This window comes from Melospiza georgiana, chromosome 5 (assembly GCF_028018845.1).
Source record: "Melospiza georgiana isolate bMelGeo1 chromosome 5, bMelGeo1.pri, whole genome shotgun sequence".
Classification (NCBI taxonomy): domain Eukaryota; kingdom Metazoa; phylum Chordata; class Aves; order Passeriformes; family Passerellidae; genus Melospiza; species Melospiza georgiana.
This window is the reverse complement of record NC_080434.1, coordinates 4,084,643-4,111,466: the sequence shown is the minus strand read 5'-3', so window position 1 is coordinate 4,111,466 and position 26,824 is coordinate 4,084,643. Positions and strand designations below refer to the sequence as shown.

General features: G+C 44.6%; 1 protein-coding gene across 1 annotated transcript in view; it reads left to right on the top strand.

Moving 5' to 3' along the window:
- Positions 1 to 4,867: 4,867 nt before the first annotated feature.
- The window catches only part of STOX2 (storkhead box 2), a 144,479-nt gene continuing 122,522 nt past the window's right edge, over positions 4,868 to 26,824 (top strand). Inside the window, exon 1 of the mRNA XM_058023960.1 lies at positions 4,868 to 5,243. Coding sequence (XP_057879943.1) covers positions 4,868 to 5,243 — 376 coding nt within the window. The remainder of the gene's footprint in view (positions 5,244 to 26,824) is intronic.

Sequence of the window (26,824 nt, the reverse complement as noted above, 5' to 3'; positions counted from 1 at the left end):
TACCTTCCAGCTCACCTATGCAAGCAGCACTCACCTGGCTGCAAAGGTTTAACACTGTTGCCAAAGATTTTCCTGAAGAAGAAGATAGACACGCCTGCCCATAACCTGGAGTCTCCTCTCCTCCCTTGGGTCGCATCCTGCCCCCAGGATCCCTCTCGATGCCAGCGTGTCTGAGTCAGGTAAAAGCACACAGCTTTAAACTCATGCAGTCAGCTATTTCCTGCTCTGTTTATTAGTTGGGTGTTTGGTTTGGACCCAGCTCATCACTCTGCACCAGGAAACTCCCATTGACTTCACTGGGAATACTGAGCAAGGATTTCTGAGAAGGGCTTTTTGATGGAGGAGGGCAGGACAGGACTGAGCACAGAAGCACTTGGCCCCTAACACAGCAGAGAGAGTGAAACAGCCATTCTTGATTTTTAGTAGCTGAGGACTCAAGGGACTTCACAAATGTGAGAAGTATTATTTTCCCTGTATTGCAAAAACTCGTTACCAAAACAAAAGGGTGAAGTTAACATGTATTGTTTTAGAAATTATTGGTGGCAAATAAGCGTCATCAAGTGATGCAAACTATGTGAATGTAGGGCTACAGTTACCTAAAAAGAATGCCACGTTTCTGGAAAGACTTTTGAGGAACAACTACTAGTATTCCCCTTCCACCATTTTGCTTTCCTTAGGTGCAAGTCTCCACCACTGTTCATGATCTGCTGTTTCACAGCATTCACTCTTCTAAGATTTATCCTGTTTTTTCTCACAGTATGACAAGAAGAGCAGCATCCAGCCCGTGTGTTACCAGCAGACCTGCTGCTGGCCCTTCTCCTGCACACCTGCAGCAGCAAAGCCAGACCCAGCTTACATTGACTCCATGCCCAGGAAAGTCTAGCCAGGCTCATGTCAGTCTCAAATGGGGCAGGAGGAGGGGGTAACACTTCACAAAATCTGTTATTGAGGTCTGCATGCTCTGGTCTCATTGGGGCTGCAGTCAATGCCATTTCTGACAACAGCAGTTGCACTGAGCTGTGCGACTGCACCACCAGTGTGAGTCGCAAGCTTCAGTCAGCCTTCCATGTGGGAATATATGCAGGTGTGTTCAGAAAAATATCCTGTCAGAAATATCTTAAAAGACCATCCTGTAGCTGGCAGTTTTGTGCCAAACATGCTTCAACCACATGAAGACCCACACAATGATAAAAGAAGCTTCTTCCAGGGAGTGAGACCACTGGGCTGGGAAGTATCCAGGACTGTTTTGACAGGTGGCAACACTGGATGGACAGTGGGAGAGCAGGTACCATTTCTACTTGTATAAAATGACTAGAGAGATTTAAAAATAATTTTCTGATAGGAAATAGTCTTTCAAAACCTCTCTGGAAGGCACTTGCTGACGTGTTGCCTGAGTACTGCATCTGAAGCAGACCACTTGCTGACATACTGTGTACGCTGTGAAAATTCTGTAACTTGCCTTATTATGTACAATCTAGGGATTCACAATAACTATGTATTCCACCTCTGCCTTGCTTCTCCATCCTGTGGCCTTGGATGAATTCTGGGGGAATACCCTTTTCCCAGGAAGTTTTTAATGAGGCAATGTTTACAGCACACAGATATGCCACTCCTGAGCTATGGGTCAGCACAGCCAGCCAGACAACACAGCTCTGTTGGGTTTGTTTGGCTTTCTGCTCCACCCAGAATGGACAGCACCATTTGCTGCAGATGTCCTGTACCACTGATGCATTTCAAAAAGATGTGTCTAAATCTTCAGGGGTTTTGTCCTGCTATCAATGTAAACCTCTGCCTTTCCAAACACTTCAGAGGCACTTAGGAGTTCCACTTCACCTGCTTTCATAATTTGGCCATAAGAAGATGGTAGGCTGTCTTCTCTCTTATATTTCTAATGGGAAATACCAGATGGGCTTTAGTCTGGCTACAGATGTTGATATCTTGGAACAAGTCCCTTGAAGTGAGTGAATGAAAAGGGAAGAGATGCTATTCAACACCAAATCCACAAGCAAAAAATGTAAATAAACAAAAATAAACCAAGCACCCCAGATTCTGAGGATAAAAAATGTTTTGCTCAATAAGGAGATGGGAAAAAAAGGGAAGTAATGAATGATGAACTGTTTACTCAGTGACATATTTGTTGTCCACAGCCTATCCCCTAGCCCTGGGCATTTCTTAACCAGGCCCTCAAGAACTTGCTTAAGCAGTCCTGGCACTGGCTTCTGTGGGGACAGCACCTAACACCTAGCACGCTGTGTATTTTGGTTTGTGCCACAGCTTCACCTGCAAGTGTTGGACAAATTATTGCACGCCCTCTTTCATTGCCTTGTCATCACACTTGTGTGTGACACTACAGGTGGGCAAGCAGCAGAGAGGGACAGCATGCTGAAAAGGAGAGGAATGGTGGGAGGGAAGGAGGGAGGGAGGAGGGATGTCCAGCCTGTGAGCACTCCAGCCTGGAGTGGCGTGAAGGAAAAGGTGTTGAAAGCGGGGTGGGAGAGGCCGAGCAGGCTTGGGACAGCCTCTACAGGAGGTAAGAGGTGACACCCACAAACACTAGTGCAAGCAGGAGGGACATGACTGTGTGGCACGTTTCACCACACCAATTGCTTCAGAAGTCAGCATTGAAGGGAAAAGGAGCTCAGCTAACGGAGAGAGCTACACTGATGCCATGGCCAAAGGCTGATGGGCAGGCCACACTGAGCATGTGTTTATGTCAGAGGCAGCTGAGGGATCACAGATTTGGCTAGCACTTGGGATTTGGGGGCTGTAGGCAAAGAGTGGGGCTCCACATCTAGGCATTCAGGATGTAGCTGGTGCAAAAGCCTAAAAACAGTGAAAGGGCTTAATTTGCCTCCTTTGTTCTGCAGGTAGGAATAAAAATGAAAGCTCATCCAAGCCCTGAAGTTACCTGGTGACTCTGCTCAGCAGTTGAGATGTCAGTGTGATGTGCTCCACAAAAAAGCTACACAAAGGTGAGCCCTGCCCAGAGAACTGAAATGCAAGTATGATGGGCGAGATAAAAGGCTGATATAATACAGAGGAGGAAGGCACAAGGTAAGAATAACACAAATGTGACAAGATCATGGCAGTAGTTTCAACACACTGAGGTCTTTCAACAGACAGCCAGTGGTTCAGTTGAACTTTGGGAAGCATTTTGGAGGACAATGAGGGTGCCAGGGGGGTCCTCTTGCAAAGCTTAATAAAAGAGCTCCTTTGAAATCCTGACAGCAGCAACATTAAAACTATTCCTGGCTGTGGTGAGGGGCCTCTTGAGATCTTGCTGTGCTGGAGACTTGGGAAGGGATAGAGCCTTGCAAACTGAGTATTAATGCTTTCTGCTCCTGGCTCAAAATTACTCCCAATGTTTCTGGATAATTTATTTAACCTCTGATTTCTGTATGAAACATGGGTTTCATACAATTTGTTTCCTTGTAAATCTCTTTGGGATACTGGTAAATTTAGCCTTCCACAATACAGTGACAGCACTGAATGAAACCCTGAGAAGGAATTGGATGAAGCCAGCTGGCAAATGGCAGAGGATTTGAATGAGATTGCAACCAAATGGGTGATAGTTTAAGGGGGCCAAACATGCCAAGGGATGTTGATGTGAGTGAACTCAGAAGCAACAGGTAAAACATTTTTGTTTGTGCACAGCATGGAGTGTTGTGACTGTAGCAGCTCTCAAACTGCTGCCTGGCAGAGTGGCTGCTGCCTGCTCTCTCCTCTCACTCACCTCTCCTCTGCCTGCTTTCTTGCCCCTGCTTCTTTACACTAGATTTCTTCTTTGTGTCATTTGTCTTTCTGGAGCTTTCTCATGCTTCACTGCCCGTGTGCCAAGTGCCACGGTGCCCTGCTCGCTGGGGCAAGGTGAGAGCTGCTGCTGAGGCACCCACAGCTCACACACCACCACGGAGTCCAGCAGCTACAGACCCTTCAGGAACTCAAGAGACTTTTCAGAATTGAGACTCAGTTGTACTGTGGGTTTTCACCCCCACAGAAGATAGGAGTGAAATTCCTAAATCTCCCCTCTCACAAGCTTGACCAGCACCTTGCTGTCGGCACCTGCAGCTCAGCTGCCACTTACCACCTTGATTCACAACCCAGCTGCCAGTCTTGCACTGCCAGCAAGGACCCCTCCAGTTCTGCTTGCACCTTGCTCAGCTTTGCTGAGCTCTCCCTTGAGCCTCACGGGCAGCTGGTGATCCAGAACGCAGAGGATGCAAAATATTACATTTCTGGGAAAAAGCTACAGAAGCAAGGAATGAACCTTACACTTACTCCATATTTCAGTGCCACTGAGACACAAAGTGACTCAGGACTACACTGAGTGAAGAGAGAGGCGTTTGGACATGACAGGGTCAGTGTTGCTCACTGTGTATGTTACTGCACGTCTGTGTGTTACATCTGTACACACAGATGTGCAACCACGGAAAGAAACAAAACCATAAGGAATTATAAGCCTTGCTGGGATAACCTGGCTGTGGCCGGGGAATGCTTCACTCGTGGAAGGGAAGGGTGAGGGTCTCCCGAAGGTGGGGAGAGGGGATGGTGCCGGGAAGCCTAAACTACCGGCCGGGACAGCGACCGGGCTCGTTTCCTTTCCAGGGATGGTGCTGCCGTGCTGGGACAGGGAAGCGCCAGGCAGGGAGCGCTGGGTTGCACGGCGTGCGGAGTTCCCGGGACCGAGAGCGGCGGGACGCGGTCCCCGCCTCGCCCGCGGCCCCGGACCGCGCCGGGGGTGTGCCGGGGGCGGAGCGGGCCGGGGCGGAGCGGCGCGGAGCGCGGACAGCCGGCCGCGGGAGCAGCGGGGCCGTGGCGAGCTATGTCCGTGCCCGTGCCCGTGCCCGGCGGCGGGCGGTGAGCGGCCATGCCGCGCAGGGTGGAGAAGTGCCTGCAGATCGCCCCGCACTCCCTGGCCATCGTCCTGGACGCCGCGGCCGGGGGGCGGCCGGGGGGCGACGGTGCCGGCGGTGCCGGGGCCGGTGGTGCCCGTGCGGGGCCGGCGGCGGAGCTGGGCCGCCACCGCATCGGCTACGAGATCTTCGCGGACTTCAAGCGGGAGAACATGCAGCACTTCTGGGACCGGCGGGCCACGGCGGCGGTGGCCGAGACCTTCTTCCTGGGCTGGATCGACGAGCAGGTGCTGCTGGTGCAGGGCAAGGAGGAGCACCTGGAGGTGCTGCGGCAGGGCTGGGCGCGCCGCTCCCTCAAGCCCCCCAGCGGCTTCCACATCAAGTGCCTGGGTAGGTGCCGCCGGGCCGGGCCGGGCCGGGCCGGGCCCCGAGCTGCCCCGGGACACCCTGCGCGGGGCCCGGCGGGGTCGGGCAGCGGGGCAGGCAGGGGGGCCCTGGTTTAGCTCCCGAAGTGGCTGTGCGGACGGGGTGAGCCGGGGTGCGAGCGGCGGCGTTGCGGGATGGGCTGAGCGGTGCTCTCCCTGTCTGTACGGGCCGCAGGAGAAGCGCGTTCCCCGTTCCCCTCGGCGGGCGAGGGTAAAAGCGTAAACTGGAAGGGTTGGAATATTGGAATATACCCCTGCAGGGTGAAACGCCCGCTGGCCTCCTGCGGGCCGGCTCCGCCCGCAGCTTGGCTCGGGAGTTAAAAGTTTTGTTTAGTATTTCCAGGTGTGCTGAAACAATATTTTACTTTATATTCGGCTCTACGTGCTGTATCAAACTTCTATCCCAGCGTTGCTGTGATGGTGTCTTTCCCAGCGAGGAGTAGTAGTAGGAGATGAGTAACGTGGTTTTTTGCGGTGCAAGCAGGTGGCTTTTGGGGTTATAAACGACAAGGCTGTTATGCCGTGATGGGTTGAAATCTCAAGTTACAGTGTGAGCAGTATCTGAAGAATAGTGAAGAACAGCAGAGCAGAAGTTTTTCTTAAGATTTAAGGCAACTCAATATTCATCACAGCTTGAAACATGCAGCTTCTCTTGTAGAGAGAAGGAAAATGATGAGAATTTGGTTTATTGCTGGCTTACTTACTGGCCGTGTCTGCTGCAGTGATGGTGAGGCAAACTGTCTTTTCCTTGTGTACAATTTATACCATCTGTGTCCTGTGCAGCAGGCGCCATGAACAGGTCAGAAAACTAGAGATGCTCTCTCTCAGTGCTGGGAGTTTCAGACCCTTAAATCAGGATGCTTCCATGCATTTCTTTTTTTAAAAAATAGCTGAGTAAGGTTCCTGAAAAGAATGGAATATAGATATTCGAGGTTTCCCAGTTTCCTGATTTTAATCTGGCTTTTGTATGTTTTTAGCTGCCTTTGTCCTTTTGAACAAGCAATGCTGACTCATATAATTTCTAGTTATTAGCAGTCTTGATTCTTGCAGAGTTGTCAGACACTTGTCTGTCACTCACTATTTCCCCATCAGACTTACTTGAATAATTACCATTTTTTTCTGGGCTGAGAGGGAAGGTCAAGACAAGTTGCCCTGTTAAAAATGAGCTGATGGACCTTTTTTCCTCGTAATAGCAAATTTTCCTTTGAACCTCAGATGACAAGACTGTTGCAGAGCAGGTGGTTAATCCTGTTCTGGTGATAGGAAAGTTTTGTGTGGCCCACCACTGCCTGGAGAAGGGAAGGAGCTGGGCAGTGGTTAGTGCTAGCTGCTCAGCCTAGCTCATGTGGGCTCTTTGGCTGCAGCTGGATGGAGGATGAAGAGCTTTTGAACTGGCCCTGTCACCTGATGGAGTATCAGGGTCAGTGTTTGATTTCTGGGGCGTTCCTGGACCTTGCTCATTGGGTGCCAGTCCTCAGTCTGCTGCCCAGGAGGGCTGTGGAAAGGTGCTTTCTGACCTTGACTTTACTAAAGCCACCCAGGAATGTAAACAGGCCTTTGTGGCCTATCTTAAAATATGGAAACAAAACTTTTGCTAGAAGTTCATGTTAATAAGTAAGCTCACTGGTGTGCAAATAATATGCATTCCTTTGGGGGTTATCTTTGCTGCAAATTTACAAAAGACTGGAGCCAGTTTTTCATTTGGCTTTAAAAATAGCAAATGCCTCTCAGCATTTGATTTAAGGCTCTGAAAGAAGAGCAGGGACCTGTTGGAGTCTTGCCTGTTGTGTAGTGCCTTAGCTGTGCTAAATATGATGGAAGGAACTGATTGACTTTATTTTTTTTTCCATCGTTTTTTTTCCCACTCCCAGACTGATAACTCAGGTCTTGTATCTAAGTAGATTCAACTTGCACTTATTGTAAAGTTAAAGAATTGTCAAAATAATGGGCTTGGCCTGTGGGCATGAGCATCTGCTTAAATGCATGTAATTGTATTTTCAGCATAATTAGGTAGCTAATGTGTAAGTGGCTGTGACTTATTGAAGAACTCTCTCACAGTTTATTATCTGCTTTGTTTCATTAAAGCAGCAAACAACACATAGACAGAAAGGAAAAGTTCCAAAGCTTTTCAGCTTTAAAAAATGTGCTTGGTATCTTAGGCTGATAGGAAAACCTGCCTGCTGTTCTGCTGGAGTTGCAGAATAGTAATATTTTACTCCTGTTAATAAATAACTGGTAGGGTCAAGGGGGGAAAGTGGCATAGTGTTTTTGATGAAGGTGACATTGTTGTTTTCTCTTGCTCTGGGTCCAGCTGGTAGTCCTTACACTGTGGGAGGAACAGGGGTTGCCATGCCTGGGCAGGGGGGGTTGTGCATGGGGGGAACTGACCAGAGGGCCTTTCTCTGCACCCCAGGGCCACTGAAATACCTGGACAATGCTGTGATGAGTTGTTGGGTTGGTTCTTGTCTCATTTCTCAGCTGGCTGTCTCCTTGCAGTCAGGTGGGGGCAGTTTCTGCCTCACCTGCCCCTGGAGTCCAGCTGGGATGGAGTAGCTGGATGATCAGCTGCACTCCCTGCCTGCCCCAGGGTGGGTGTGGGGACAGCATCCCAGCCTCCTGCTGCTGTCTAGCACGGCACAAGGGACAGAAAGGTCTCCTCAGCTGCACAACCTCCATGCATGGGTAGTAGAGAGCCTTGGACAACACTTCCCCCGTATTAAGTGCTAACATGACCCAGAAATCACAACTGCAGCCTGGCTTTCAAGCCTCTGCTGATGTTGCTGGTGTTTCTTTTACATTGTGGTCAAGTGTCTTGGCTCTGGTGGATTGTGGTAGCTGTGGAAATAATAACTGGAGGAAAATACAGCTGGTGAGGAAGAGGGAATGCTAAATCTCTAGTGTGCATATCATGTTTTCTGCTGCTGGAATTGTAAAATGTAAACCAGGAGAGACTCACTGATGAATAGTCTTCCCCACTTTAAGTAATCTTGACTTGATAATGAAAAGTTCATGAAAGTATGCACGTAGTTAGCAGGGACTGGGCAGTCCTATTGTGCTCAGTGCAGGTGTACCTGAGCCACAAAGTGAATGGATTAAAATCCACATGAGATTCCAGTCTCAGAAGATTTGAATTATAAAATTAGACCTGAGAATTAAATACAGGAGGAATATGAAGCACATGAGAAATTTGCGTATTGCACTGACATCTTAGGGCTGAAGGGTACGGCAGATGAAGTGATTCATGTGTGACTTTTAAACTTACTCCTCTGGCAGTTTTCTTGAACTAAATGGTTGCACCATAAAAGCTTGCTCAGTTACCAGTTTTGCAATGATCAAAGTTATTCGGATATTAGGAAATTGTTGGGTGTATCGAGGTTTTTAAGTTGTCAGATGGGAAACTTTGGGAAACATAAGTAGTCTTTGAATAAACAGAATCCCCAAACCAGCACTTGCTTAATATGTTGATTTAGGGGGTCAAGGAAGCTTTATGCAAATCTATAGGTCTAGTGATGAAATTAATTGTCTTCAGGAGCTCTCTTGTAACTTTGCAAGACTTTGCAACTTAAGTCTTTAATGAGCGTTAGTATTTTAATAAGATTTCTTTTTTTTGACACACCTTCTATTTGCACTTACAAATATTTGTCATCCTGAGAGCTGTATTTTTTTTTCTTTTTTAACTTTTCAGCTCTTCTGTGCTAGGTGCTGTCAGTGTGGCAGGATGTTCCGCCTCATTTTCATGTCTTCATCTCCTTTTGTGTTCCCAGATGAGACTTCCTTCTGTATCTCTTGCTCTTGATTTCTGTGTCACGGACAATGGGCATCTTTGAGAGGTTTTCATACGCTTTGCAGAAGGGCCATGCCCTTCTGTAAAGATTGCTTGAAAAGAACTGACCAAACTGTATAACAACCCTTTGGCCATGCCCAGAGCAATTTCTCCAATTAGAAGCTGATGTTCAGATGGAGTTTTTAAGAAATGTACGTGCAATAATTAAACTAACTAGCAGGAGTTATAATTCAGCAAAGTCGGCAGGGCCAGGCTGTTGTGCATTGTTCCTGCTTGGCCAGGCGTAGGGGGGAAACTTTTTTTGCCACGCTGGGAGTTGGAGCTAAGTGCTCCTTTTCTTTTCTCTCCCTGCCATATCCTCTCATGCCACCAAAAAATTAAATTAACACCCCACCAGTTTAGGTTTGGTAATTTTCACAATAAGTTTTGCAGTCATTAGTGGATGATTATGGTGAAGCATAGACTGTTGGACATTAAATGTTATTCATCTGTAGGCATTTATAAATCATGAATTTTTTTCTCCCAATTATCTCCTTCATATAATGAAAATTTCTTTTCAGTGAGGGAGCATTGGGTTTCATAGTAATAAAACCTCCAGTGACTTTACCACACACTCAACTATACCTTTTGTATGCCTGACATGGAATTGTATTCCTACCATGGGAAATTCAGTGGATTTACACTACAATTTTTTTTTCTCCTTCTCTTCCACTCCAACCTAGAGCCAGTTAGAGATTCACTAAGTACTTTTTATATCTGTAAGGTGGTTGTTGCAGCCTGAAAATAAAGGGTAAACTTAAGCTTGTGGCCAGGCTGAAGTGCTTATGAATTTACTCCCAACTCTGAGTAAAGAACTTCACTACTCACAAGTGTTGGGTTGGGCCTTTAATGTAATCTGTAAAAGCAGCTTTCAGAGACTGGGGAGACAGACACGAGAGCTAAATGAGTATGGACTGCATATAAAGTGCCTGATTTCTCAGTATGTGGTTTGTGCTTGTGTTGTGGGAAAGAAGTCTTAGAGTCAGAATTGCTTTCTGCTCTTTAAAGAAAACTGTGGATGGCCTGCAAGGCTAATGCTAGTCATCAAAAATGTATTGTGAAAGTAAAAAACACAAGGGAAGGAAAGATATGGCCTATTTAATTTCATTTTTTCACTCAAAGCAGCTTCTCTTGAACAAGCAAAGTCAAATACACAGATGTGTGGTATTCATTGTGCAACTCAAGGGAAGGATTTTTAAGGTTAATAGCCAGCTAGTACTGTCTCCCCACCTCCTTCCTCTCCACAAAGAGCACCATTGTGTAGCAAAGCATCTTTTCCTGTGGCAGATAAGTCACCCAGCCCTGCAAGTGAAGCGCACGCTCTGTGTGAAGAGCAGTGTGTAAGGGAGCTGTGGTGGCCGGGAGCAGCCCTTGGCGATGGGGCTTTGACAAAGCAAGAGATCTCTCACTCTCTCCATCTCTTTATTTGTGTGTGAGGGTCTGGTCTTTAATTAAATGCTCCTCATTCCCTTCCTCAAAGGGCCCTTGTCTTTGCCAGGGAGCAGCACAGTGGGTGTGCACTGAAGGAAGCCCTCGTCAGGTGTTATTCCCAGCACTTAAGGGGGCTCCTGGGCTGCCAGCATCATGTGCCACCAGACCAGTTGCTAAATCACTTTTCCATCTGTCCCACTCTTCTTTTTTACATAGTCATTTTTGGATTTAAGAAGACTGAGGTGAATGAGGTGTCCAGGGGCCATGCAATGGATAACCACGGAGCTGCTAGTCACAAGCACCTCCATCCTGCCCACTCATTTTTATCATTCTGTGGCATGAAAACTCAGTTGTGTTTCCCCTTTTGTCTGTCTTTGTAATTTGCTAACAAGAGTCATGTTGTTAAATACCTTACTTATCAAACTGTAATGATTTTAGTTGATAAGGTACAGACTGTCTACGCATGTTGCCACAGTTTAAAATTTTGCTTTAAACGAGTTTTGATTCATAGAATGGCTTGAGTTGGAAGGGACCTTCACAATAATCTCATTCCAACCCCCGTGCTGTGGCCAGGAACCTTCCAGCAGACCAGGTTGCTCAGAGCTCCATCCAGCCTGGCTTTAAGTGCTTCCAGGGATGGGGCACCCACAGCTGCTTTTGACAGCCTGTTGCAGCAGCTCACCACCCTCACAGTAAAGAATTTTGTCCCAGTATCTCTGCTAAACTGCTAAACCTTCTCTCTTTCAGTTTAAGGCATTTCCCTTGTCCCATCCCTACATGCCCTTGTGAAAAGTCTTCTCCAGCTCTCTTGCAGGCCTCCTTTAGGTACTGAAAGGCACTAGAAGGCCTCCCCAGAGTCTTCTCAGTGTGTCTCCATCAGAGAGGTGCTCCAGCCCCTGAGCCTGGAGAAATGTGCATTAAGTGCGCAGAGAAAGGTGCTAGGAAGGGTCATCTGTGTCTGAAAACTCTGCTGTGTCTGAAAACTCTGCTGTCCCTGGGCTTGGCTGGCTGCTTTTTGTTTCAGCTCCTTTGTAAAGGCAGTGATAACAAAGTTGGCGCTCTCTCCCAGCAATTCTGGCGCTGTTTCCTCAGGCCATGAGTTTGGATGATAAATCTCTCCTCCTTTCTGCAGGCCAGGAGAATCACAGCTCGTCCCCTGACAGGATATGCCAAAGCATTGCCACATTCTTGTCTGCATTTTAGACACTCTTTTGGAGAGCGTGGCAGAAAAGGTGCAACCCAGGTGGACTGAGTGTCCTCCAAAACTCCTGGCATCAAAAGCTGCCTCCCAAGCAACATCACTCCTTCCTCTGGCTATGGCAAACATGATAGGCAGACTTCTCTTTCCTTTTAGTAGTCAAGGAAAGCCTAAAGTGTTCAGAGAAAATGAAAACTGCAACCAGATGGTGGTTTCCTCTGCAGAAACTGAGGCTGTGAAATGTGAGGATGGAAGGAAAACTTAATAGTTTTCTGCAATAGCAGAAATTTAACAGGGTTCTGAAAATTCAAGCTGTCTTCAAACTTTTTCTTCTTTGTTTTAAATACAAAAACATAAATATTTTGATTATTTTCTAACGATGTTGACTGCTGGGAATGTTATTGCAGTCTCTGGTTTCCGATATTGAAACTGCTCCTTGGGTGGGCCAGATCTGGAAAGATTTTTAAGGCTATTACATTCTTAGAATAAAATCCCTTCACCTAATATGTAAACATGCTTTCCTCTGTCTGCTGTACTTGATCCCTCTATTTATGACTTGGGATTTCACCTGAGACCTGAGATGAGAAGTATCTGAATGTAAAGAATGTACAAACACTCTTATTTTGATGAAACAAAGTGTTTTCATGTTGATATTTGAGCAGGTCTTCACGCCTCCTTTTTAAATTGGGGTCCTGTTCTGAGCCACAGTAGCTTTTGAGCATGCATTCAAAAGTCAACAACTACCCTGAATCTGAAAAAAAATCTGCATTTTTTTTTCCTGTAACAGAAAAGCAATGGTGCAATATTACTATCAACACTTATTAAGCTATATTTGGTTTTCTTATGAAAGCAAGTTAGAATTCTGTGCACTAAATTAATGCACAGAGTAATTACTTCTGTAAGGTATTTTCTGGACAGAATTCTAATCCAGCAATATGAGACTTGGTTGCTGTTCTTGCACGTGTGGTCAGGATGGGGTACCAAAATAGCAGGAGTTGGAGTAAAACACAGCAGCCTTTTAGCTTAACCTTGAATTCCACCATCAGATAATTGATAAAGAGATGTGCAGGTATATCAAAGATTGCTCTTTTAGAAGTGCAAACCAATTCACTTAAGCTCTGGGAAGCAACTCCAAATTTGGTTCTTTATAATATACTGTGACTGTGTAAAATGCTGTGTAAAACTGTGTAAAACTCCTGCTTATCAGCTGCCTTGCAGTTGCACGTGCTGCAATGTCTTCTCTCCCTGGGTGTTCAGAGGCTCCTGGGAAGGAGTGAAACTGCAAGGACTGTGTTTTCACTGGAGCTGTAAAACTTGCAATGTATTACTAGCATTAGAACAAGCTGGGTGCTGCCAGTGTATTTGAGATTTGGCAGCAGAGTCTTAGGTATTATTGAGGGGCTATGAAATGAGTATTTCTTTTTTAAAAATGGATTTTTAAAATTTTGTTCTTTAAAAAGGCCTATCACAAGTATAGTAAAACTTTTAGCTAAAGAAGAAAAATTAATATTCACTTTTTCAGATTATCATTGAAATATAATCAAGGTCATAATATCCATGGATATATTTCTATATGCAAAGAATATGGAAGAAATACATTTCCGGATGCAGCAGCCTTTCTCCAGGTCACTGGGAAAAAGGCTTAATGGCCTAATAAATATATCATGTCTACTTACCTTGTGTTAACAGTATCCTTGGGTGCATGAGGTTACAGAGTCCTGCTACTGTGCCAGTAGCAGGACATACAGTTTATTATTTATGTCCCTTTACAAAGAGATCAACTTGACATAAATAAGATTCATCATTGCCTATTAATTTCTTGTGCTTCAGTTCTAAAGGAGTAACTGAAGTCCTGTAAGCTCCATGTGATGCTGCAGCGAAGTTCTGTATATTTGGTGGGGTTTTTTTGTAGTGTTGGAGGTGGGAGTTGGGTTTTTTGGGAGGTTTTTTTTTTTGGTTTCTGTTTTTTTTAATTGCTTTTCTTTCAGGGGAGTTTTACTCAAAGGATTCATATTGTGGTTTTTGGGTGCCAATAGTCCTTCCATCCAACTCTTGAGCGCGTGTAGAACTGGACCATGTCCTTGACTCCCAGTCTGGCAGACTGGCATTAAATGTTTGCTCTCCTGCCTGTGCATATTGCAGGGCTAAATGGGCTATGGCTGTTTGGGCTATGCCCAAACAAGTTCCCTTTTCACTGACAGATGAAATAACAATACCTGGCATTAAGAGAAAGCCGAGTGTTTTCTTTGGGTTTCCCTGAAGGGCCTCATTTGTCTCCACAGTCTCTGCTCAGGGCAACATGTGCACATTGCTAAATCTGAGGGTGCTGTTGAAATGCTCTGGCTGGTGAAATCAGGAGTAGCTCAGCACCCATGTGAAGATCTCCATCCACTTGGTGTGCCTGCTACTCCTGGTAAGGCTTTGCAAGCAGTCCCTGTCCAGGGGGGTGGTCCAGGCTGATGTGGGCACTCTTGTGAGCTCAAAGCAGAGGGTGGAATATTCACAGCACCGGGAAGGAGGTCCTGGTGGACTGCCCCTTGCTCAGTGCTTGTATGGCTCCAAGGAGGAGAGAGTTATGGACAGCTGGATGAACCTGAGCAGATGTCTACAGGTGCCTGGTGTCACCTGAATGGCCCTGGTCTAGCTTTGGGAAGTCAGCAACTCACCTGGGCTACAGGGATGTCCTAGTTAGTCACATGTTCACAAGGTGGTTTAACAAGTTGAAAACCAGCATTTTAAGCTCTATTTTAAAGCAGATACAGTATCCAACATACGAGACATTATTAGCAGAAGGGGTTATTGAAAATAAATAAAAGGGAGAAAGCATTTTCTCCCTGGTTTAGTCCTAGAAAAGAAGAATTTAAAGGGGCACATTCACCCACTCTCCCTGAAGTGGGGAGGGAAAAAGCTTTGAGGACACTAAACTTCACTGCCATTGCTAGTTTATCACAATTATCCTATTGGATAAAAAGAAATATCTTATTGGTGTTACTGATTGAAAAATCCTAGGTAGCTTGAGGGAAAAATTATAGTTTTGTGAGAAGCTGCAGAGAGAAAAAGTCACAAGGGCTAAACAGTGGATGAAAACAGGGTGAAGGAAAATAACTCCAAAGCTGTGCAATCTTAGATGTTCTAGAAAAAAGTTTATTTTACAAACAGTTATCTTCAGACCAGATGTCAGCCTTGTAGGGAATCCTCCTTTATGAAAATGAATGTCTGGAAAGAATGGGAGACAAAAAGAGAAGGGAAGCCAGCCAGCCTTTTTGGTGAAATGAGATAATCTTCGACATATTGTGGTAGGGAAGCAAGGTAGATAGGTGTCAGGTCCGTTCTGGTTCTATGAAAAATGGATACTTTAATTGTACTTGATGCCTTCTCTTAGGGGGTCTAGCTACATGATCTCTCCATCTTTTGGGAGACTGGGATGTGTCTGCAACATGGGGAGGGAAGAACATTGGGCTCATAGGGCCATGAAGCTTTGCAGTGTTTCTTGAAGAAATTGTGTGCTTAAGTATTCCGTGCTGGAAGCTTAGGGCAGTTTTCAGCTGGGCTTGCTTCATATAGACATGTGTGTGAGGGTGTGTGTAGTGCTTTAAGTGCTGTAGGAACAGAGGTTTTCCATTGAGTGGTCTTGATTCAACAAGATACAGATCCCCACATGTGCTTACAGTAAGTTAAGTCTGAGTCTGGTAGAGGAGTCACCATTTCTGAATATAGGCATGTCATATATTCTTGCATTTACCTGACTGTTGCTAGGAGATTAGCCAGAGGAATCTTTTCCTGGTTAATCCCAGAGTGGTCATGTGTGTCTAAACAAGGAGCCCTTTGAGAATTCAGCTTGGGAATCCAAAACTGGTATTCTTTGCATTTGTATTTTGATGTATACAGTACTCTGAGAACTAAATAGCAGAAGAGCTTACCCAGCTTTTGTAGGTGACTTCAGGAAAATATGAAGAGGAAGTATTAATTAATACTGCAATAAAAGTATGAAGAGGAAGTCTTAATTAATACTCTGTCACTAGATAAAAAGTCGTAAAAAGTAGGCAACTTGACCTACAATCATTCTGATTTCTTTCCTTGTGTAGGAATTAGTGACTATCATCTTGTCATTTTTTATTTATGGTAGCAGCTTGTAGCCTTTAGCTTATAGATTTCTTATTAATTCAAGGTCTTTGGTTTTGTTTCCAAGGTATTTTTTATCGTTAGTTTGTCTTTGCTAGAGGTGTGCAGATAGAGCTCCTCAGTGGAGCTGATGCCAAATAGCTGTGGGAAGGTCTGTAGGGACTTGCTTCTTGGCTGCCTTTCAAGTGCAGGATGGCTGTAAAATGTTCCAGTGTCAGAATCACTACATCTATCATTGTTCTGCTTTTCTCTGTCAATAACTAGTCTAATTCAATGACATATTTGTTCTTAAAGGGGGAAAGCAGATTTATCTATGTGCCAGCGCATGAGTCTTTTCAATTTTTCTGCTCAGATAATCATTGGGCTTCAGGTTTCAGTGGTTACTTAAATTAATCCCAGTGATGTCTTTCCAGTCTCTTCAGTGTTTGCGTTGAGAGAAAGGCCAAAACATATCCTGTCTGTTGGGAACCACTAGACACCAATCATCTGGTGAGATGGAAGAAAAGAGAGTGCAGGCTTCAGTGTTCATTTTTGTGATGAGTGACTGGGGTTAAAAGGAAATAATTTTGGCAGAACTTTTCCCGCTACTTAGGACAATGTTTTACAACTGGAACGTGTTATTTCAATTTTTCCTTTCTTTATGTGCTGGGAGCACTTTTGCTTGTCAGCTTGCACACCCATTTGGGTCATTTATGCTGCCTTCTGTCCTGGTGAGTAACAATCCACTAGTGTGATATCTTCACTTTTCTTTAGTTTGCAGATTGCTGAGTTTCCAGTGAAAATACCGCAAGTGTAAGTGGTGATTTTCACTTTTATCTCTTTGTGCACCATTTGGAAAAGAGTACAAATCACTTGGGGACTTGCGGACCCCAAGCTGAAAACTCCTGACCTCGCCCACCTCACCATTTTACACCTGAATGTGTGGGTACCTACACAGCTAAAGCTTATGCTCCCCTACCAGTATGCTGCAGACTTACCAAACTTTCCCTTCAAATAATTCAGTTTATCATCTGCGACAGCTGCTGTGAGCTCGGCACCTTTTCCTCGTTGCCTTTTCTGCAAGGACACCTGTGGTGGTAACTTTTGGAGCAGCAGGGATGACTGGGAATTTGATGACTGCAGGCTGGAGAGGTTGGTCCAAGCACTGTTCCTTGCCTTGTGTTTGAGAGCACAAGTCTTGGGGCAGAGAACCTGGTGGCTCTGTCTGGGCACTGCAGTGCTGAGCTGGGGCTGAAGCCCTTAGGTGCTCTCACAGTGCAAACCTTATATAGTAATACACACATATGAGGTTATTAGTGAATGAGAGGTAATCTGGAAATAGGCAGCTAGGCAAAGAATTCTTGCTCAAAACCTGCCTGGATTTGCTTTACCTGTTTTCTCACCACTTGGGCAATAGTAATTACTTTGTGTGGCAGTCCTCAGCCCGCTCCATGAATGAGTTGCACACGTAAGTCTTGAAGGTTTTAGTAGAGCTGTGGTGAGTTTGCAATTGCAGATACGTAGATATGTGTTTGGCTTGAATCTGGAGCCATAAATGTGTAATAGTGCTTAAATGGGCTGTCCTTGCTTTATGTGCTCTGGTTGTTAACTAAGAAAATGAGAGCAGGGCCCAATGGTTCAAGAGGTGTAAGAGGAGACCTGTTATACTCTCCCAGTCTGTGGTCTTGTACTCTTGATATATGACCAATATACCATATAATATGGTTATTGCGCAGAAGGGAACTGGAGCTCCTCATGGTTTATGTTTCTTTTAATAAACTGCAAGATAGTGATTCATGTGTGATGTTACCTGTAGCTTTTAGTACTGTATATGGCTTCTTGCAGGCTTGTTCTTTCCTAATTGTGGTAAGAAAATACGAAATTTGCCCCTCAAGGCATCTCTGCATCTTCTACTGAAGAATGTTTGTCAGTGCAGGCCTTTTAAGGTTTGCCAGTAGGATCTCTTCTCTCTGTGGCAATGCTCAAAAGCACATCTGTGGAAGTGACCTACTCTTGTCCTGGAAAAGTAGAGGTGGAAAGAGAAGTGGTATCTTGTGGGGTATCTTTCCTTTCCCTTCCTGAAACCACAGGTCTCAGTGCTTCTGCAAGATGACTAAGGTTTCTTTCAGCCTTGGGCTCCTTGACTTTTCCTGCCTGTGTTTCAGCTGAACATAAGTGTATCTGAGTTAGTTTTGAAGTAGCCAGCTCAGGTGTGGTTTGCATTCTTCAACTCCTGCAATAATTATGGCTTTCAGCAGTGTCTAACTCCCCTTGCTGCTCAGGGAGCCTGTGATGAGCTGCTGCAGTAAGAGACTTCAGTTCCTAGATTAAAGCCAGCTTGGCCTTATCCAGACTGCAGTGCTGGAACACAGTAACTCTCCTTTACAAACTGAGCTATTGCAGTGAATTCCTCAGGGCTTTTTGCTTCCTGCCTTTTGAATTTCTTTTTCTGTGAACTTGGCAAGTGTGGCTTTTACCTTTATCCACGACTGACCTTTTCTCAATGCTATCTCTCTGCTTAAAAGCTCATGCCAGCATGTAAGCTCTTGTCATCTTCTCCAGCAATGGCTTTGTGCCAGGATCACACCAGCCTGATAAAGTGCCCTGAACAGCCTATCCCTTCACAACCTGCTTGGCTCGCTGCTTGCAGCATCATCATTCTTCTATTGGCTCTGCTCTACCTGCTTCTACAAAATCCACCTTCATCGGAGACATCTCGTCTTTCCTGATGGCTCCAGAAATTCCACGGGCTACATTTGGTGCGAGCTGGGACTGAGCCTTCAAAAGTTGGCTCTTGGAATGGATATGGTGATACTGCGCTTTGAAGTCAGACTGTGTTTTTTGTAAAGGGCATGTTTTTGATGCCTAAAAACATGAGATGGTTAAGGCAGGGCATGATGCCAAACAGTGTGGGAAAAGTGGGGCTGAGAAAGCAACCACAGAGATGTACTACGTAGATGTGGGAAGTGCTTGAGTTGATCTGTGCCAGTGCTGTCCCTAACTTGCCTTTTTTCTTCTGTTTTTCCACACTTCATTGAGGAAGGCACAAGTCCATTTCCAGATGTTTGACTGCAGTACTGTAGCCCTCCTTATACTTAGCAGGAACTGAACTTCCCTCTGTATCTGCCCTGCCACAGTGATTTGAGCTGGTGTGGGTCAGCACAGCTTTTGCTCTGACATGGGAGCCCGCAATGAGCCATCTCAAAGGTGAAAACCAGATCTGGAGAGAGGAAAAGAGAGTTTGGGATAAGTTACTGTGGACCTGCTGCCTTATCTTCTCTGCATTATAGTCCTCAAAAAATACGTATGGAATCATAAGGTAATTTTTGTAGGAAGAGACCTCCCTGGGTCTCTGCTCTGACCTCCTGCTTGCAGCCATGGCATTGGGGTAAAATGCTCCCATCATTTAACCTGTAATGCCCTGCTGAAGGCAGCAGCAGCTAACAGCAGCTCTGGTGGATGATTTCCCCAATTCCCACATGTTTTGCTGTGGACAGGTCCTTTTGGAGCCCTGGCTCCTGCCTAGCAGGTTCCCCTGGCCTTTCTGCCTCCAGCTGCTCTGCGTAATGGGGGACCTGGGAGCACCCAGTGCTGCCTTGCTGTCTCTTCCACCCACACTGTTTGGACACTGGCTTTCTTGAGGCACATGGAATACCTTTTTGAATGCACAGTTCTGAACGAGATTAGGCAGCTGTTGCCTTTAGTTGAAATGTGTTTGTCTAAAAAAATGAAGTGTAACTCCTTCCCCAGCCTGCCTCAGATATATTTCTGTTTTGACAGATCCTTAAGGTGATTGACAGACCTATAGTTGCCAGCAGCTTTTTATAGGAGCTTTTCTTACCATGCTTGTCTTGGGAAAGATTTTTTTTTTTTGAACCACTTAATCCCTGACTTAAACTTTTTTATAGTCCCAGCAATAGCTGCTTTAGGTGATCTTGATAGATCTTTTGGAATGTCCAGTAATCCTGCCCTTTCTTTAATTTTACATGCTGAGAAGTTGTAATGACTTGGTGACTGGAAGTTATGGAAAACAAATCATTAAGTGCTTTTTCTTCTCTCATAACCTCATTTTCCCACTTCTTTTGGGACTTTTCTGTCTGAAGTTGACCTGCTCCTTGTGCAATCAGAGTCTTTTTAATCAGCTCATTAAATCATGTTCTTCTCAAACTACTCTTAGAAAACATTTCTTCTTATCTCCTTACTTTATTCTTCCCTCAGCTGTGGCAGAAAGCACTTAATGGAGGCTGCAGGCCTTGAATTTGGTCTCAGAACAGAGGGGAGGAGGAAATCTTGACCATTCATACTTTAATTAGTGTTTCTCCAGTCTGACAGATACCCTTTGGACTGTGAAAATGTGGCTCATCGACTTGCACAGAATTCATTGTCTGAATAAGTGACTTATAAAAATAAAAAGAAAGAAAAGTACCCTAGATGCAGTTTTTTTGCATGGTGACATCAGTAAACCCACAGAAAACATACAAGGTTTGTGAGCATTTTGGCTCAAATGCTGCAATTTCTAATACAATAGCAGATCTGTTGATCTGCTCCTGGTGAGATTGGCTGTGTTCTGTGTGCCCAGTCAGTGGATTTGGGCATCTGCACCACAGCAGATCTGAAAAGGGCCTTGCTAAAGGAAGAAGCAAAGTAGATGGATCACCCTTGTACTTGTAGAATCTGTTGCTTAAACCGTGGGGGTTACTGGAAGAGGCAGGCTTGGGAATTACAGACCTTCCCATCCCGTCTTACATGAAAGATCCAACTTTTACTTCCATCAGTGGGACTTTCCTACTCATTTCATTTTCAGTGAAATGAGAAGTAGAGATGCTTCAAGCTAAGAGGAGCACAGGAGAAAAAGAATATATTAAACGAAGACTTTGCACTTTGTCTGATTCTTTCTTTATTATCCATTTCCTCCCTTTTCTATTCTCTTTTGCACAAACTGTAGCTCTATTTGTGGTGCTGTAAGTGGCTGTTTTCAGTGAATCGTAGAAGGGACAATGGATAAAACCAAGCAATTCTCTGCTCAGCTGTTCCTAGTTACTCTGTTTTACGTTTAAGCAACTGAGAAGTTTATATGTGTAAGCAAAGTTTGCTGCCAACTGAGCCAGATTATATACCTTTCATTTGTATGGTGTAACTCATACAAAATACACTGCCCAAAGCATTGCTAGAAATGTGATATAGTGGCATTTGCAAGCCCAGGCAAATATATACAAGATTTTCTACATTTCTAAATGTAGAATCCAGAGCTGCCTGTCTGACTAATACATTGGTAAGGGCATGCCTGACTTTATTAGATAGGAGTCTGTGTTTTGGCTTCATTAGATGGCACTTTTTTTTTTTTTTTTGTATTTCTGATTAGCTAGCAGTGTCTGGGCAAGCTATCTCACACTGTTAACTCCTGATATCTTGAAAGTAAAAGCACCATTCTGTTTCTTTAGAAATTTGCAAAATTTATTATTGTGCACTGTAAACAAGGAAGGGAAATATAGATGTTATGTTAAAATTATTATTGTTGATGCAGTTTGTATTTCCTCCTTTCAGTCCACTTGCCACTCATTTAAATAACGTCTTTCCTCATCCCATGTTTGGCTGTCAAGTTGTCTGTTATTGTTTGTGGTGGTGGCCTGGGCACCCACACTCCTGGCATTCATGACCAGGAGTTCATGCTGATGACTGGACAATACTGAGAATGCAGATGCACAACAAATGCAACAAAAATGTCTTTTTTCCTGTCAAGAATGTGTTGTTAGGTATATTTAAAGGCAAGGGTGTGAATCACCTTCTAACTACGGTCAAGTTTATTTTTTTCTTTGAAGGTCACAGCTTTTCCATTGTAGGAGTTCTAGTATTTTTTCTGGCTGACCAGACAACTGGACCAAAGGTTTTTGCTCAACCTTCTTTAGGCAGCAAAGTACTCGGACATTTTCTCTCTAAAGAATAGGAAAATATTTGAGAATATACTCAAGTTGATAACAAAAAGATAAATTTAATAGAAATAAATGGAACAAAGGCAGGAACTCTAAGCTTCCTCTTTGATTTTTTTGAAACTTGGTGTTTTGCCAGTTTGGTTTGAACTTAATGTATGTTTAGGAGTTTTTTTCCAACAAACTGATGGCTTAAGAACTAGGTAATAAAATGGAAGGTGGTAGAATATTCATTTTTAAAAGCCAGAAAACTAGAAAAGATGTGAGGACAAGTATTCTTGACGTTTGGAGAACAATTTTTGCATGTAGCAGCTGTATTGTAGAAACCAACTGCATTATAAGTGCTGGGAGAAAAGTCCTGGGAGCAATGATGTTTTTCTGTTTGGATTTTTTTTTTCTGATGTAAGGATTTGGGAGCATCAAATTAAAATACTAGGAGGTAAGTCTGAAACAAACAGAAGAGCAGTATTTTCAGAAAACATAATAAAAAAATAAAATAATAAACATAAAAAAATAATAAGACAGTGAATAAATAATGTCTTAGACTTTCTGTATTCTCCATATCTTACATGAAAGACTGCTCATAAAAAACCCAAACAACAGAACAGCCTTTTCCCCCCCCCAAACCTGAACCTTTTCTCTTCAAAAGTAAATGGATACATTCACAGAAGAAAAATTTGGCATACACAGGAACTTCTTTGTGTGCTGCCTGACCATTCCTGGCTCCCTGTGACTAATTTGGAGCGGGCTTTTGTGGCCACAGGTGGCTCCCAGCAGAGCTGTGTGTGCAGATGCTCCTTTCTGCTCTGGGTTGTGCCAGTGGCCAGGGCAGGACCTGCCTGGGGTCCTGTGGGATCTCAGCACCTCAGGACTGATGTGCAGAGTGGCCGAGACCACCCTTGGGGGGCTCGGGAGTCCTGGGATGTGCCAGAAGTGTCTGGTGGCTGGACTTTGATCCTGCACGGGAGACGACACCTGTATGAGGATGGGAGGATTTCACTGGGTGAATGGTGAAGGGATAAGTTAATTAGAGTGTAAAACACAGGGTTTAGGATTTCTGTACAGGGGGGTCTAAAGAAGTAAGATGGAGGAATTGGGGCGTGTCCTCTTCTTCTTCTTCTTCTTCTTGGCCTCCATCTTCTGTGGTGATGTTGGCACTTTGGGATTGGTTATTACTAGAAGTGCACCGGTTAATAAGGGTAGAAGGTATTGGGGAAAAATTATAAATATTGTATACGTAACTTCGGGTATAAAGATAAGTGACCGCCCTGGGGGCTCGCAGTGTGCTCATGGCTGGCTGCTGTGCAGACCTCTGTCGGGCCGAGAGAAAATCTTTTAGATAAACAATTAATAAACACCGAGACCGAGAAAAGATCTGAAGTCTCTTCTCGTCCTTTGGAGCGCCGGGCTGCCCAAGGCCACCCTGGGCCTTTCCAGGCCGCCTAAACAGCCGAGACAGCGACAGGGTCTCAGAGCCGTGCGGGTCTGGCTGGGCTGGGAGGGGGCAGCAGGCACAGCAGGCAGGGCTCCTCCTCCATGGGAAGCAGGAGATGCCAGCCTGGAGGTGCTGGCGTGAATTCATTCCCCTGGTGGGTTGAAGGGGGTCAGTGCACTGGTATGCCGCCCATTATGCGATCTTCCCTCTGCTCTTACCGACGCATCGTTTTCTTCATCTGATAATTTGCTTCAAGGACCAGAAAAGTGAGTTTAAGGAATTTGCCCCCAGTGCTGAAAGAAAAACCTGGGGACCTCCCAGGAGCTCATTATAGAGTTGTGAGGACCTACATGAAGCCAAGGGTTGTTGGTGTCAGGGGCTCCTTACAAAAGGAGCTATTTGCTACAGTATTGATTTCAAAATGGACTGTTTTATTTAAAAATGCTGAGCTTGGAACAAACTGAGTTCAGCACATTAGTGGTTTTTGGTCTCTTCAAATGCCAGCAGAGGAGATGAAATGCCTCTTCATAGGGATACTTATAATGACTCTCATGTTTACTCATGAATATTTTCCATAGCGTGACCATGAAGTACATTTGGAATAATATGCAAACCTAGAGAAGTGTAGGGAATTCTTTTGTCATGTCTGTTGAGTAGCATGAGCAAGACAGGAATAACAGCTCATTAACACCTCCAATAAAAGAAAAAATTTCTTTATTGCTACCTGTGTGATGTGAAACTACTTGACAATTAAAAATATGCTTGCTGAACTTCTGTGGAATACAGGATCTCATTTAGGATTTTTGCTCATTTCTGATTGTTGCTTAGGAATTTTTTGTTTGTTTTTCGTTTTTTGTTCTGTTTTCCTTTATTTTTTTTATTTTAAAAATTTTCCTGCTGGAATAATTCAGCATGGCAAATTACATAGTGTGAGACAGCCGTAGTGAGCTTTTTTTTCTATTGGTGTCACTCCTTAAGATTGGGTGAGCCAGTAGGGATGACTTCCCAGTTTTGGCTTGTTGTATAGCACTGTGTGCAACAGGTAGTAGAAAGGACAGAAGTAGCTGGGCCCTCTATAGGTAATGTATTTCCAAGTAGCAGGATGCTCACATGAGAGAGGTCTTTCTTACACCATCTCATGTGATGGTTTGAGAAGCAGTTACTTGGAAATCTTCCTCTGCCCAAATCTGCTCAAGGACTGGTTGAACAGGATGTACTGAGCTGAGGCAAGAGCCTTTCAGTGTGCAGGGACTTAGCTAGAGCAGACGCAACCTGTGATGGTGTGTCCCCAAAAATTGCTTTGCTTAGCCAGTCCTAGAGCAAACAAACAGCTGAGCCATGCATATCCAAAATGCCAGGGGTGGTGGAGACAGAGGAAGGGCTCACTGCCACAGGTTGGGGAGCACGGTCCAGCCCATGCTGGGTGTTGGGAATTTGTTGGGATAGTGGGAGGGGAAGCTGAGCATGTTAGGGGCTGCACTCTTAGTTGCTGTGCTTGTGTGCAAGACAGACTTACGGCAGCTTTAGGAAGAAGGCTTGCAGATGTTGGCGTGGCAGACTGAGCAGAAAGAAGAAATTTGGGAATGTTTACTCCTTTGCAGTAGTTTTTCCTTGCTGCAGTGGCTTTGGCATTATTGGATATTTTTCTAAAAATCTTTGTACCTGCTAGTGTGGCTCAGCCAGACCAAGTCCTACAGTGGCAAAGCAACTTGTGAAAGACTAAATCCTAGGAGAAATCTTTAAATCCCATGCATGCTTTGGGATAACCACTCCCTTGTGCTTCAATCTTCTGGGCAGTGCACCAAACAGTTTGTTGACAGAACATTTATTGCTCTGATACTTGCTAACACAAAGTAAGATTGTGTATTAAGGAGGATTTATGCTGCAACTACATGCAAGGGAATCTGGTCTTCAAGCTTAAGAAAATGAAAACTTTCAGAGGTGAATCCTGATACCAGAGCTTAGTCCTTAGCATGATCTGGCTGGCCCAGCCAACCAGATTGGTGGCCAAGAGACATCATCACTGTATGGGTTATGTCTGGTGTCAGTGTTATGGAGAACAGGGGGAAGAGAGAATGGAAAGAAAGAAATGGAATAGAAATAATAAAAGTGAAGAGAACATCTGAGCTATAGATTCATTTGGAGAGGAAATCCCACGTAAGTCATCCTGTGGGTCTTGTGCATGTACATGTGAATATTGTGCTGTGGTGGTGGCAGTATGTCCTCATTGTGGCTGGGGTTTCAGGGCTTTGGCCTTTGTGTAAGCAGGATGTCAAAAAGATTCTCTGACTTAAAGATTTAGAAGTAATCTGTAAGCATAATGTGATATTGGATGTGGGGTATTTATTGATGAAAATGTGAACAGAATAGGCAAGAGTGGCTTCTTGAGGAGGTGAGTTTCATCACTGCATTTTGGATTCCCATTCTTCTCTCCTTCCAAACTATTCTTCCCCACTAAAAAGCCCAGATGAGTTAAGATGTATTAGTGTGCAATCCAGTGGGCTTCCTTGCCATTGTGTAAGGTTGCTTTGCTGTGTATTCTGGAGGATTTATCCCTGTGGTGTTCTGTTGGCATTATGGTACTTGCTCTCCACTTCTAAGATAGAGGCAGAATGTTGTAAAATCAGGCCTTTATCTTTGCTGTGGGTAAACTTTATTACAGAGCAGCACTCCAGCCTGCATCTTCACTTGCACTGACCTACATAAATGTGCTGGTTTCACCCTCCCTCTTGCTTCCCTCATAGGATGGACTTGATTTTGGAGGTCTTTTCCAACCTGATTGATTCTGTAATGGCTTTGTCCAGCTCATTAGTAGCCTTGTGGAAGTGCAGGTATGTGTGTCTTGCTGGATGACTGGTAAAGCCCAACTCATGTTGCTCTGAGGCATTTCTTGGGTTTATGTTACAAAAGGCAAACCCCTCTGACGCAGCGCAGAACAGAGGGTCAGCTATTACGGGTGTAATTATCCCCGTGAAGAATGCAGGGTGGTTGAGTGCTGCTGTCAGGCTGGGCTGTGTTTTAGACCTGACAGGTAAAGAGGACTAAGAAATAGCTGTGTTTTTCTCCCATGACCTTGTTTAAAGGTGATACAGGACCCTACTCCTCTTGCTTTTTCTCTCCTGCAAAATACACATATTTTGTTGAAGCGCTGATCCCACAGCCCCGTGAGCAGTTTCAGCTTGACAAGGAATGCTTGATGTAATCTTCTGAAATTAGGCATGTAGGTGTGTGGTGCTCATTAGCCTGCTAGTGGCCATTTAGCTATTTTATCTCAGTTATAACTAAAAGAGTGTTACCAGGAAAGGAGGAAGAGGAGGTGGGTCAGGAAGCTGAAGCTAGATCCAAGACAGGATGTGTTTGGACCTGTGGATGGGCAGTGTCTGGCAAAGATGTGCCTGCAAGTGTCTTCTAGCTATCACACTATGTTTGTACTGAAAAAGGAGATTTTTGGTTCCAAAACATTCATTTTGCACTGTGATTTGAAGAAGTTTCTTGCCCCTTGGTGCAAACTTCTGTATAACTCTCCTCAAATCACCCCCATTATTGCACAGGGTGTTTAGGTCAAACTGATATAAAGCATTTTCCTCCTATGAAATGATTTCTTTTCCCATACACAGAGATGACAAGGTGC